At 40.8% G+C, this 14,842-nt stretch overlaps 1 protein-coding gene across 1 annotated transcript in view; it reads left to right on the top strand.

Moving 5' to 3' along the window:
• Positions 1–13,181, top strand: part of sim2 (SIM bHLH transcription factor 2) — a 52,285-nt gene extending 39,104 nt beyond the window's left edge. Inside the window, exons 9-12 of the mRNA XM_049591521.1 lie at positions 2,113–2,260; positions 2,352–2,505; positions 2,713–3,034; positions 12,427–13,181. Of these exons, the coding sequence (XP_049447478.1) occupies positions 2,113–2,260; positions 2,352–2,505; positions 2,713–3,034; positions 12,427–13,181 (1,379 nt within the window). The remainder of the gene's footprint in view (positions 1–2,112; positions 2,261–2,351; positions 2,506–2,712; positions 3,035–12,426) is intronic.
• The last annotated feature ends 1,661 nt before the right edge of the window (positions 13,182–14,842 follow it).

Consider the following 14,842-nt stretch of genomic DNA (forward strand, 5'->3'; position numbering starts at 1 on the left):
AGGCTCCTGCAGGGCATGAGGAAATGGCTAGATATGAAATAACAAGAGAGATAGTTTATTGCAGGGAAAATGGGGCAGGCAACAGCATGAATGCTAGGGACTGGCTGAAGTCATGTCAGACAAAGTAAATTTGCAAGATGCCCAAACACAGAGTTCTGGAAAAGGAAAGTAAATTTTGTAGGTAAAAAAAAGTGTTGCAAAAATAGCTTATGGCATTGACACATTATATGACTTTCAAAGTTTCAAAACCTTGAATTTGTTGTGATTTGCATATTATATGGGTGATCGGTGACAGGGGGTCACACCTGACAAGACATTTCACTAGGGAGAATCCCTGACCAGTTGCTCTGGTTTAATACACACAAGTGATACAGGAGAGGATTCAAGACCACACAAGAGAAGAGTTCTTTCCTCCAAAACTGGATGTCCCCAAGAAGCTAGCGATCCAAGCTTTGTGTGCTGATTTGCAGCTAAAAACCAAAGAAGAACAAGAAAAGAATATGGAGGGAGAATGGTTGAAGAGACATGGGATACAAGGATTGTCTGTTCTGCTTGGCAATGTTCTGCTGGAGGCGTTGCAACTTCTCCAATATTTCTTTCACTTTGTATCTTGCACTTTCACTGGTTTAGGTGATCGCTGCTGAAATTGCCAGTCATAACAAATTTCACACTGCAGAATTTAGACTTGCAGACAGGTCCAGATATTTGAACTGGTAAATTATCTCAGCTGTCTGTAATGCATCGGCACATCTCTCAGATTGTTCCTTTGAAGATTCACACACAGAGATCGTTGCTCACAGAAGTGATAGCCAATTTGGCTCTGATCTGGGGCCTTTGTCTCCAACAGCTGCCGGCAAGTGGAAAGTCAGGTCTAAAATTCTACAGTGTAAACTCAGTAAAAGATGGTTCCTTCACTATGTTACATGTCAATGACTGCAATGTTTTATACTTCATTCATTCATTCATCTTCTAACCGCTTCATCCTCTTGAGGGTCGCGGGGGGGCTGGAGCCTATCCCAGCTGACATCGGGCAAGAGGCAGGGTACACCCTGGACAGGTCGCCAGACTACCGCAGGGCTGACACATAGAGACAGACAACCATTCACGCTCACATTCACATCTACGGACAATTTAGAGTTACCAATTAACCTAGTCCCCAATCTGCATGTCTTTGGACTGTGGGAGGAAGCCGGAGTGCCCGGAGAGAACCCACGCTGACACGGGGAGAACATGCAAACTCCACACAGAAGGGCTCCCATGCCCGGGATCGAACCGGCAACCCTCTTGCTGTGAGGCGAGAGTGCTAACCACCACACCACCGTGCCGCCCATGTTTTATACTTAAAACAGTGAATCTTGTCTGCATCGCATTGTGGTCTACTAAAGTGACTATAGTCAATATTCAATAAAACAATGGGGCTCACTGTTTAGCTTTTTGATCCAAATCTATACTGTCTTAATTTACTGTCATCTCTCTCGTGTTGTTTTAAGCCATAAAAAGCAACCTGCTCAGCACCAAACAGCAGACACATTAAGAGACTAGCTAGTGAACATGGTGGAGCATTTAGCAGCTAAAGAGATAGATATTTCCTGGAGCAGTCAGTAGAAACAAAATAAGAGCTAAAATTGAATAAATGCTAGCCAGATGACCAGAAACAAAATTGATGATAATGCTACTCAGTAACAACTGAGCAACTACCACAACTACTAAACTGTTTGCTAAGAAGTTCACCAGATAAACCAAAATAATAATCATATGTTAATGTCATGCTCACAGCTTGTTTCTGCTGCCCCCAAGTAGCCAGAAAAACAAACAAAACAAAAAACGGTTGTTGCAGGTGTTGCATTGAATTATGACCTGTCGGATTCCATAACCCCTAACCCAAACCTAACCACTTAACAACTCACAAAACTCAGTGCTTTTTAAAGTGAGTCTGGTACTGGGTCACAGAATCTGATGGGTTACAGATTCCAGTGTAACACAGGCATTAAGTTACTGTCAACTGAGAAAGGTTTCTTCTATTTCTTTGAATGACTAATGCACAGTGCTGATTATAAAAAGATGCCCTCGCTGTGTGATTCTCTTTGATCCTGATCTTTGTGTTCCCTCTAGTATTGGTGAAGGGGCAGGTAACCACTAAGTACTATCGTATGTTATCAAAACATGGAGGCTGGGTGTGGGTGCAGAGCTACGCCACCATTGTCCATAACAGCCGCTCCTCCAGACCTCACTGTATTGTCAGTGTGAACTACGTCCTCACGTGAGTAGGCACCTTTCCTATGTTATACTCCTTGTAAAACCTCCAGTTAAACCAGTGCAAAGATACACAGTGCCTGTCTGTTTATGCACAGTGATATCGAGTGCAAGGAGCTGCAGTTGTCTGAAGACCAGAGTCGAGCTACTAAACCCGGTCTCAGTCCTTCTTCCTCTCAGGACCACCGCAAACAACTCAGAACCAAAGCAGTCAAGATGAGGACCAAACTCAGAGCAGCTCCCTATCCTGAGGTGGGACCTCCACTTGGTAGACAAAAGGTGATTTTTTTCACAGTTATGATAAAAAAAATATTGTGTTGCCAATCTTAAGGAAAATAATATCATCTTAAGAATGTTGTTCAGATCTTGAGGATTAAGCTAAGTGCTACAAACACATATATATTTCTGTGTTTTCAGTAACCCTCTCTATGCTGTTGTGTGTTTGTTTATGCATAACAGCAGGCCTCTGGCCTTCTCCAACCAGGATGCTTGAGCTGCTCCCCACAAAGGGGGCCGTGGAAGGAGAGATCCCCATACCCCCTGACCACATGCAGGGAAAAGAGCTCCAGTTTGAGCCCCGAAGCAGGCCAGGTGACTTGCGGCCCCACTTACAACCTGACCCTCCATTACCCCTACAATCACCAACATCTGGATGCTCAGAGCCAGCTGCCTAGCTCAGATCCGTCCTCTCAGCTGGCTCAGCAGATCATTGGCTCCCTGCACAGCAGGGGGTCTGTGGAGTGGAACATCAGCAGGCCCCCAGCACCCAACAAATACACAGGTACACTCTTTAACTAATGGAGTTTAGTCAACACACTTAAATCTCATGAAGTTGTAATTGTACATTCTGTAGATTTGTTTCCTGTATTAATTACATTTCACCTGAACATTCACCTCGGGCAACATGCCCCAACTAAAGAAAAGAGCTCTGCTATTTCTGTTACACAAAGGTAGTGACACATGTGACCTAAACAACTATTGGCCTCTATCTTTTCAGTCAGTACCCTGAAAATCAGTGGTGCATTAGTAATGCATGCCTTTCTAGAGGGAAATACTCAGTGTGTTTACATGCACAGTTAAATGGAGCTACAGTTGTAGCTCAACTAGGCTATTTAACTGGACTACTGTCCTTGTCCCAGTGTACAAGCATGGGAAGGGACTTGATTCATTACCCGAAGTATGTTTGACTGCACTACGATAAGTAGCGACATGCTCCCTTTCAGCTTGTTATTATGGACCTTTTTTCGTGTTGACATCACAGACCAAACAATTTAGCTCCCACTTAACGTGTGCAAGCAGGTTGGAACGGGTGTAGAAAAGTGTCAAGTATGATGTGTGATAGAAGAGTACCAGCAAGATTAAAAGGAAAGGTGTACAAGACGGTGGTGAGACCAGCAATGTTGTTTGGTCTAGAGACAGCGGCAGTGAGGAAAAGACAGGCGGCAGAGCTGGAGGTAGCAGAGATGAAGATGTTGAGGTTCTCTTTGGGAGTGACGAGGATAGATGGATCAGGAATGAGTACATCAGAGGGACAGCTCATGTTAGATATTTTGGAGATAAAGTCAGAGATGATTTGGACATGTTCAGAGGAGGGATAGTGAATGTATCAGTAGAAGGATGCTGAGGTTGGAACTGCCAGGCAATAGGCCTAGAGGAAGACCAAAGAGGAGATTTATGGATGTAGTGAAAGAGGACATGAAGTCAGTTGGTGCGAGAGAAGAGGATGCAGAGGATAGGGTTAGATGGATGCAGATGATTCACTGTGGCGACCCCTAAAGGGGACAGCCAAAAGAAGAAGAAGAAGAAGAAGAATTTAGCCCCCATTTGCATTATCTGGTTGTGTTAGTCCAACTTTGAGAGATTCAATTTCAGTTGGTCTAACATGTTTACATGTAATTTAATAGTCTGGTTTTAGTTGGAATAAAACTATAAATTTAATTTCTCTTATGTCATGTAAACGCACTGAGTGTCCCCCAGCCATACTTGTCACATCAAGTTAAACCTGGGGCCTGTTTCAGAGAGCAGTTTTAACAAACTCTGAGTATAACCCATGCAGAATTTGCATTATCTCTCCATGTCAGCGTGAGTTTTCTCCAGGTACTCCGGCTTCCCTCCTCAGTCCAAAGACATGCAGGTTAGGATAACTGGTGACTCTAAAATTGCCCGTAGGTGTGAATGTGAGTGTGAATGGTTGTTTGTCTCTATGTGTCAGGCCTGCAATAGCCTGGCTACCTGTACAGGGTGTACCCTGCCTCTTGCCCAGTGTCACCTGGGATAGGCTCCAGCCCCCCGCTACCCTCAAGAGGATACACGGTTACGGACAATGAATGAACAAATAAATGAGTCTAACCCTGAGGTCTGAGATAGACAACTCAAGACATTCCTCTGTTTACCTACGGCAGCTGACGAGGGTATGTCGTGAGCCTGAGCCAGTGTTCGCGCTGTAGTAGTAGGTATATATAGGGCTAGTACATCTTTTTCCTCACTAATAATAGCCTACTGGTTCTCTGTTGGAAACAGCTGATGAAGATGAAGATGAAGATTTCTCAGAGCAGGAGACTCGCTGAGAGTAGTGACACCGTCACATCAGAGCTACAGATGGTCAGCGTTTCACACAACTTCATGTCCAAAAACCTGAACTATCACTTTAAACCAGAGAGTTAAGTCTGAGACTTGTTCTCCTTTTTATACCTAACTAGGTTTAGGATTTGGGAGAGAGTTGTTCATGTTTACACATATTTTTGGACTGTATAAGACAATACAATGGCTGCAGCTTCCATTTATTTTGCTTGCCTCCTGGCATTTCTTAGTGCTGTCTGGGGCGCATCTGTACAACTTTGGTATGTTGAATAGCTTGTTAGGTTTTGTGTGTGATATTGTTCCGTTTAAGGGCTTGACTGTGAATGCACTGAAATAGTAGGGGTCCATGCCTGTGATCATATCATCTACAGTGGTGTTGCCAAGGACTGGACAATAAGTGAAGCTTCCCAAAGAACACTCGGTAACACTTTAGCCTACAATAAGGTACACAAAATTAGAGTAGTTACTGAGGAACTAAGGCACACAAAATTAGAGTAGTTACTGAGGAACTAATGAGGAACTAATGAGGAACTAACTATTAGTTAATGGTCAGTTCTTCAGTAACCCCTGGTCAAATTTCAGAGGAGTAGTTACTGAGGAACTAATGAGGAACTAACTATTAGTTATAGAGGAATTAATCACAACTTAATGATTAGTGAACTATTTATTTCATCAGTACAGAATCATTACTCAATGACCTGTCCATTAATTAACCTTTTATGTCCTAAAGTAAAGTGACACATAATGAGTAGTCTTTCATTACTTCATCATCATCTTTACAATTAGTTCCTTAACAAAAAAAAACAGCAGGATTCTTGAGAAGAGTTTTATTCATTATTTTCAGAACACATGCACATTAATATGACCATCCATGTTATTCTGTAAGATGATGCCTTAAGGTGCTGACACACCAAACCGACATCAAAGAACTAGCGGTGACAAAAGCCAACTGTTGCGTCGTCTACGGCGCCTCACATCGCCTCACGTCGCCCTGTGTCAGTTGCATTTGAACACACTACAAGACTCCATCCGATGGCCAAGTAGCACGTATATTCTGCGCCTGCGTGAGAGGAAATAATACAAAAAGGGAAACCGGAAGTACGAGGAATGCAAGAGATAAATAAAGTAGTGGAGTGAGAGAGTGGTACATCTTGTTAGCTGAGGGGTTTCCTATCTGTGCAGTCGAGCACCGCAGCACCTCCACAGACTATTACATCCAGACGGTCCCAGTGTTTCCTCCTCAAGCTCCACTTCACTCAGCTGCCCGACAGACCCGCTGCTTCTTCCCACAAGCACCGGTTAGCCCCAGTTTCACTACAGGCAGATTCACTCACTACAGGGGCAAGGAAATAAAACCTGAACAGCCAATCAGAGTGATCTCTTTCACCAACAAGCTCTGCCGCCGATTCAACATGCTCAGTCGGCCAAAAAGCCGCCGACGCCCAAGTGCCGACGGTGCGGGACACACCGCAAAAACTAGGACAGACGCTCACTGACGGCCCGACTTTCCTGTCGGCTTGGTGTGTCAGGGCCTTTAGAAATAAATATGATAGTGTGTCACATTTTAGGTAGGCTAAGTTTAAAGAATTTATCATGGGGGCTGCGTGTAAAGTACTTATGGAGATAGATTTGTTTCATAATTATGTGTGTGAACAGATTGACAATCTGTGTGTAAATGTGTAATCTGTAAATAGCTATAAAACACCTTTCATAAATACAAAAAAGATTTGTAAACTCACAAAAATATTTTGAAAGTATAAAATGGATCTGCAAGTACACAAACACATTCCACAAATAAAACAAAAATCTGTGAATACATTAAATTAATTTGCAAATAAATGAAAAGCATTTGTGAATATCTTCCTAACATGTACAGCTTTCAAACAGGCATTTGTGAACTCAGTTTTTATTTGTGAATCGAAAAAACATTTGTGGATCTCAGTTGTATGCGTGTGGATTTGCTTTTTACACACACAGAGTTTTGAAACAAACTTTCTGCCAGTCTGAACGAAAATGCACTCATATCACTCAGCCATTTTCGGATAGCAAGTGATCACCCAGCTGATGACGTCATTTCTGCATGTCAAAGTAAGAGCACGCAGTCTTTCTATGAGCTGTTTTTTTTTTTTTTAATAATCAGCGATAAGTAACGTACATTCATTGTTTTATGTTGATGTCATACAGTGAGTATTAATGTGTGTTTATTTTTTTATGTATATTATCTGGCACACACTTTTATATACATTTCTGTTTGAGTATGAAAAGCACGGTGGCTTGGCTGCTTGGCCACTGTGCTTTGCTGTTATCAGCCAACTCATCCTTTATATTTTTCATTTTGAGTAGGATTAAAGTCACAAAGCACTTCACATCTTATTATTAGTGTACTCTTACTAATGTAGTTGTAATGTCTGTGCTGAACCGCACCGTGTTTAGTGAGGTTACATAGTTTCAGTGAGGTTACGTTAACTGTTGTAAGATATGACAAGTGGCAACACCCTGGTTGAGGTCTTTGATAGAACAGCTGTCGGTGTTGGTAGCTGTTTTTGTTTAGAAATGTCGTATTGTAGTTTTATTGTTCATTGTTAATATGTACATTGCACTAAGCTAACGTTAGCTACTGAAACGGCATCTGTTGCCATGGCAACAGTAAACAGTCATGTTGCAGGCTGGGGGGACGAAAGCAGGGTGCAGCATTTTATACATTATAAATAGACCAGTCAGTACCATCCAACCTCAAACAACTGTACTGTGAACAACGGTGTGATCAGTATACAGTACTTTACACGCAGCCCCCATGATAAATTCTTTAAGCTTAGCCTACCTAAAATGTGACACACTATCATATTTATTTCTAAGGCATCATCGTACAGAATAACATGGATGGTCATATTAATGTGCATGTGTTCTGAAAATAATGAATAAAACTCTTCTCAAGAATCCTGCTCCCTGTGATGTTTTTTTGTTAAGGAACTAACTGTAAAGATGCTACTCATTATGTGTCACTTTACTTTAGGACATAAAAGGTTAACTAATGGACAGGTTATTGAGTAATGATTCTGCACTGATGAAGTAACTAGCTCACTAATTATTAAGTCGATTAATTCCTCTCTGAAATTTGATCACGAGTTAATGAAGAACTGACCATTAACTAATAGTTAGCTCCTCATTAGTTCCTCGGTAACTACTCCTCTGAAATTTGATCAGGGGTTACTAAAGAACTGACCATTAACTAATAGTTAGTTCATCATTAGTTCCTCAGTAACTACTCTAATTTTGTGTAGCTTAGTTCCTCAGTAACTACTCATTCTTTCCTCATTAGTTCCTCATTCGTTCCTCAGTAACCACTCTAATTTTGTGTACCTTATTGTAAAGTGTTACCGAACACTCTCCTACCTGACTATTTAGGATGTACACACATAGGCCCCTGTAGAGTTGTAGCAGCTCCTTCCCATTCCTGTTAATCATGGTGTCAGAGTTGTTTTGAGGAGCTAGATCTAAGTGATTAGTAGGAGCCTGCTGAGTAATTACATTGTGCCCTTGACTACTGGTGACTTCTGAATGTGTACCCACCCCGGCATTAAAATCACACAGATTATTATATTGGTATCAAAGGCTTTACAGAAACCAAGAAGTATGATTAAACTCTGCACAAAGAAATGAATTGCCTGTTACGCATAAGCCTAACAATGTGAAAACCTGTCTTTTTCCCCATGAAACCTGATTTGACTTCATCAGTAATCAGATCAGGTTCATTTCTGGACACTTATTTGACAAATACAATAATTTTAAAATACTTTATTTTAAATGTAACTTCATGAAACTTTTAACTTCTGTTCTGTGACCTGTCATCAACATTATTCATCTGTTACTACCTTTACATACATGTACTTTTGTCCCTATTAAAAAAACAAGCAAACAAAAAAAACAGAGGGTATAACAATGTACTGAATGTGTGAATATGAGTGAAAAACAAGTCAACACAGACAGAAATGTCTATTTAGGAGCTTACTGTATATAATTTATGTGGCCTTGGATGACCATTCCTCCGATTAAACGAATTTGACATGCGGTGTCACGCAGGGCTCCATCTTAGGACCAATTCTCTTCAGTTTGTATACCACTAGGCAATATTATTAGAAATCACAACATCAATTTCCTTACTATGCAGATGATACTCAGGTATATATCTCTGTGAATTCAGAAGACTACAATTCAATCAATAAGCTGATAGCATGTATGTCTGACATAGGATTGTGGATGAATCAGAACTTTTTACCATTAAACCAAGATAAAACTGAGGTTCTTGCTGAAAGAGAAAAGCTGTCTGACCACCTAAAATCATTTGCAAAAAAGAACATGTAAAAAATCTTGGTGTAATAAATGATCCTGATCTTAACTTTGACCATCACATTAAAAATGTAATTAAAGTGTCATTTTATCACCTAAGAAATATTGCCAAAGTCAGACCGTTTCTCTCCCAGGCAGATACAGAAAATTGATTCATGCTTTTATCTCCAGCCAACTGGACTACTGCAATGCTCTTCTGTCTAGTGTGTCCAAGAAAGCTATTTCTAAGTTACAGCTCGTGCAAAATGCATGCAGCACGTGTCACGTGACAAAAACCAGGCAGAGAGCACACGTCACTCCAGTTTTAAAATCACTACATTGGTTACCTGTCAGTCAAAGAATACATTTTAAAATCATTTTATTGGTTTTTAAAGCTCTAAATGGCCCTACCCCATCTTATCTGTCTGACATGCCCAAAATATATGTGCCTTCAAGGTCCCTAAGATCCTCAGATTCAAATCTCTTGATTGTTCCGAAGGTTACAACAAAAAGGCCTGGTGAGGCAGCCTTTACTTATTATGGCCCTAAACTCTGGAACAGTCTACCTTAGGGTCTTAGGAGCTCTAAATCTGTTGAAACTTTCATACAAAATCTTAAGACACACCTTTTCACCATTGCTTTCTCTTGAAATGTGTTTTTACATATTTTGCTTTTACAAGGCATTTTTTATTCATGCTTGTATTTTGTTTTAATTTCTAACAACTGTCTTGATTGTCTTTTCTGTTCAGCACTTTGTGTTGCATTTTATGCATGAATTGTGCTTTATAAATATGGTTATTATTATTATTATTATTATTATAAAAACACTTTTAGAAAACCTAAATTGAGAAGAAACAGAGGAGCCATTGGTTTATCATTTCTGTACATTTATGACAGTCTGTGCTGCCTGTAAGGAGTTTAAATTTACTGTGGATGTCTGGAGTGTCATTAACTACAAACACCATAAATCATTGAGCCAATCGCTTGCCATTGATTGGCTAAGAGGCCTTAGTGAGACAGGCCCTTCCTTTGAACTCAGGCTCGCATTGGCTATTGAGGCCATAGCAACAGCATTGGAAGCTCCTACTGGCTCAAGTGAGGAATTAATCAAAAGGTCAGGAGTTTGCCACCATTTTGACAGCAAGGAGTCGTATATTTACATGCAAACAATAGAAAGTATGGATAATATGTGGAAAAATATAAATGCTTGAAATGATGCAATAGCAGGTTGTGGATATCTATGGATGTAATTATGTGTTTGGACTAAATATTTCACTGGGTTAAGATCATCTGGCTCTTTGGGAGTGTATGAACACTGCATAAGCAGCATTTTGTTGGTACGATAAAAGCTGTCCTTTACCTCGGCATGATATATGGTTGGTTGCCATTATAGTTTAATGGCGATCGGTGGCGGCGGGGGAAAACATGGCAGGGCAAGAACAAAAGTCTGAGTGGGGTGGGAGAGATGGCTGGTGGATGGATCCAACAAACATCGTCTTTCACCTGGGAGAGCAGCATTCATGTCCTGTAAGATTATAAAGCCAAAACCCTGTTCTTTTTCCCTAAACCAAACCACATAATTTTGTTGCCTAAATCCAACCACATGCGTGGAAACGGAAGTGAATTTTGAAAGAGGACAATGCTTGTAACAGGCATAACTTGACACAGTGTCCCAGAACGTTAACAACTAATGCTCCCAGGGTACTTTTCACATTGTATCTGGATGTGGAAGGTCCATGACTGAACGTCGATATGTGATAAGGTCAGAGTGAAAATGTGTTGTTCAAATAGGTTGTATGAGTAAACCAATTAAACAGCAGCAAATACAGCAATTGTTTACGTATCATATTCATCAAATAAAACCTTGCAAGGACCTGAGGACAGGACATGAGCCTTTGTGCCTGGATAGTGTGACGTGTGTGATTGTGCTACTGCAGTGGTCCTGCCTGATACCTCCTGCTGCTGCTGTTATCATTAGTCATAAACTTCTACTATTATTATACACATATGATTATTGTCACATACATATACTATCATATATTAATATATACCTACAACATATTGTACCACAATAGCCATAATTATTATTGTAATATTATTACTTAAATTAATATTGTTGTAAGCTACTGTCACTACTGTCTGTACTGCATCTCTCTCTGTCTCTCTTTCTGTATCATTTTGATCTGTTCTGTATGACATCTTTTGCACGTCTGTCCGTCCTGGAAGAGGGATCCCTCCTCAGTTGCTCATCCTGAGGTTTCTACCAAATTTTTTTTTTTCCCTGTTAAAGGGTTTTTTGGGGGGAGTTTTTCCTTATCCGCCCTCTGAGGCAAATTGTTATTTGTGATATTGGGCTTTATAAATAAAATTTGATTGATTGATTGATAAGAGGTTATAAACAGTGTTAATTTTGACAGCTATTTTAGATTAAGTCTTAGTCTTGAGATGAAAACGGTTATTAGTTTTAGTCAAATTTTTATCATTCATAGATTTAGTCGACAAAAATTGGCTGCATGCTTTACTGCCATTCAGCAACTAGAGAAACATCCTGGCAACGACAATTTCCTTAAGTTTTCCAGCCTATTGCTCATGCAGCATTTGAAGACAATCGCAAGCACGGCTGTTCTTGGCTTTCAACGTCCGATAGTTCACCAGTAACATTTTCATCACATCTTGTCTCATAGATTTCGTCCTAGTTTTTATTATCAAGATCTAGTTTTTAGCTTGTCATCATCTTATTTTTGTCGCGGAAAAAATGTTGTTGACGAAAAATTGACGTTTCAATCAACAAAATCCAATCACTGGTTTTAAAGATGTGGTACATCACCACTCACAGCAACAAAAAGCTAGCAACTAAACACTGCTGCTAAGAGGAAGTAAATTGGAAATATTTAAAAAAGGTTTAGCACATTTTGTAGATCCACATATGTCCATATAAAATATGTGACTGTGGTTTTCAGATTTGTCTGCTTAGGAGAGTGTTTACAAAAAGCTTTATTTTCAGAGGTCGAATGCTTTATCAGTGTGAATGTGTAAGGCCTCAACACAGAGAATAATGTGTGTCACTGGTTAATATGTTTTAGGTGGACAGGGAAATGTACATGGACATTGACATCATGGCACAACCTAAAGAATGTATCAAATATCTTCAGACCAGATTCATTGACACACTGACATTTGATTTAAAATATGTCTCCTGCCTCCTCTGTCTGTCAGCAGAAGTTCTGATGTAATTTTAGCTTCTGAATATTATGTTTTTCTCATCAGGCCATGTGCTGGCAGCTGACCGGAGGTACCCTGATGAGATCTACTATGATTCTTCCAGCAGCACAAACCCACCCTCTACCAACAAGCTGAAGGAAGAACCCTACGAACATTACACACTTGTCCACAGGGAGGTGTCTGAGGTTTGTCCATACCCTCGTCTTCATGCCACCAAGGACAATAAGCCTTTTGGCCAGGATGTCCAACATAATACAAGAGGTACTGAGGGCCCTCGAAGTGACCGGGCCCTTGCCTGCCCTTTGCTCAGTGGCCTTGTACTGGGTAAAGGTGATCAGGGTGGCTCGCTGCACAGTGCGGGCCAGCCTCTCCCTGTGCACATGGCACTAGAGCAGAAGAGAAGGCTGTGTTTGATGGAGGCTCCCTACAGCCACCCAGCTGCAGGATATCCACAACCGACTGATAGTCGCCAGCAGCATGGGGCAGCTGCAGAGCTGCAGCCCAGGTCTGCTGAGGAGGACCGGAGAATGTTGATAGGTGTGGGTGTTGGGGTAGGACTTCCAGCCCAATCTCCATACATGTCTTTGAATTTTCATAAAGTCTGGGGCAAACACAGTCCTATTAAAGCCACCCCTTTAGCCACACTGAGCCATATACCAGATGGCCACATTTACCATGGTAAAGAAACAGCCTCTTACAGCTGTAACAGCCAGAGTCCCAGCTCAGGCTCATCGCCTGAGAGCCATAGAGAGATGCCACATTACATTGGCACATCTGTTATTATCACAAACGAGAGGTGACCCAGAACAGAAGCTCGGAAGAGCCATGACTCTGAGTGCTTCAAAGACTCCAGCCAGACTCATTTCGCTTGGATACATCCATTTTGCACTTCTGCAGGATAGCATGATACCCAATAGAACTTTACAGATGAGTTGTCCTTCATATAAAAAAATCAGCCTGAACATGTTCTTTAGAAAATGTATGCAATACAGCTTTTGCCATAATTTTGTTAACTTTTTCTTTTATCATTAAAATTATTCAAACCAAACCCAAATTTAGGGCCTAAACATTATAGGTGATTTGAACCTTTTTTGTTTGTTTGTTTGTTTGCTTGTTTTTTAATTTTCACACATGGAAATACCTTGTTCAGCTTGGTGGTGACAGTCAGAAGTGTTTATGTTGAAAATATGTGTGTGGATTTTGGATAGAAAACACCAGGCTTCATTTGAAAAACACAAACAGTCTGTCATGGGGTGTGAGTATCAGCAATATTGTAAGATGAGAATCAGTTTTGAGTGAAAAAGAATGTTTCATAGTGATGTCAGGCATACACTAGTCAACTGAAAAATCTCTCGAAACCTTTTAAATACTTTTTGAAATGATATGGTTGTGCAGTGTAGTATAACTGTGTTTATGATAAGGTGCAGCCCCACAGCATGAGCAGCAGGCCTCTAGTACGACAGCTCTTGAGTTTTATTTATCAGGCAAAAATAATTAATGTGGGCAGATTTTTTTTTTCTTTAAATGTACTATTTATTCAAAATGATATATGTATTGCATCACGTACCAGGCATTAACACACACAACATATGGTGCAACAAGGTGGGCCAAGACATTCTCACCCCAAGTAGTCACACATTGCTGCTTTGTCAGCGGCCTTTCACATCTACATATTATGTGCTAGGTATCCTCCTCTGTCTCTGTTCAGCACATGGTTAGGTTTATAATTTAAAAAAATGCTTTGGTTTGGTTTGATTGAGCTGATGTTGCGGAGCTGTGGCCGTCCAGGTTATGTAAAGTTGTCAGCACAGACCCTCATGACCTGCTAACTAAGGGGGCTCTGCTTCAGTTGCAGCTCCTCACAGGTTAGGGCTGTGTAATGGTACAACTGGGGGTCTTGTTTTTATGTGATTGTAAAATTTATTATTTTTTTTTTTTACATTTTCAATATTGGGGGTATTGGCCAAGTTCAGCATTATAGGCACTGTTTGCTATCTTTCACTGGACATGCAGGATGTTCTTACAGAACTCTGTATGGAAATATTTTTTTGTCCCCTTGATCAAATTGGTGATTACATTTTTGACTGAACCAAAGGACAGAATCATGGCTGTGGTTTTAAAATGAATCTACATTCATACGGTTTGTTGGAGCCATCCACCACCCCTCCTTCCCGCTCTGTAACGACTCTCTAGCTGTTTATATGAAGTCCTCACCAGCAGCGTTTCAAAGTGACGCTGTCCAGCAGCGGATCATATTGCCACGAAAGGTGCCATCTAATCAACCAGTGGCACATCATAACACCACCAAAGGTTACATCTGGCTGCGTTACAAATTGATGCTGCCTGGCAGCATATTGTACCACTTTGAAAGGTGGCTTTTGCCGTTGCTGTCTGATGCCGATTTTACTGACAGAGCAACAGTTTTTGACGACTTTGGAATGAGAACAGACTTAGAATTGGT

This window comes from Epinephelus fuscoguttatus, linkage group LG12, assembly GCF_011397635.1.
Source record: "Epinephelus fuscoguttatus linkage group LG12, E.fuscoguttatus.final_Chr_v1".
Lineage (NCBI taxonomy): Eukaryota > Metazoa > Chordata > Actinopteri > Perciformes > Serranidae > Epinephelus > Epinephelus fuscoguttatus.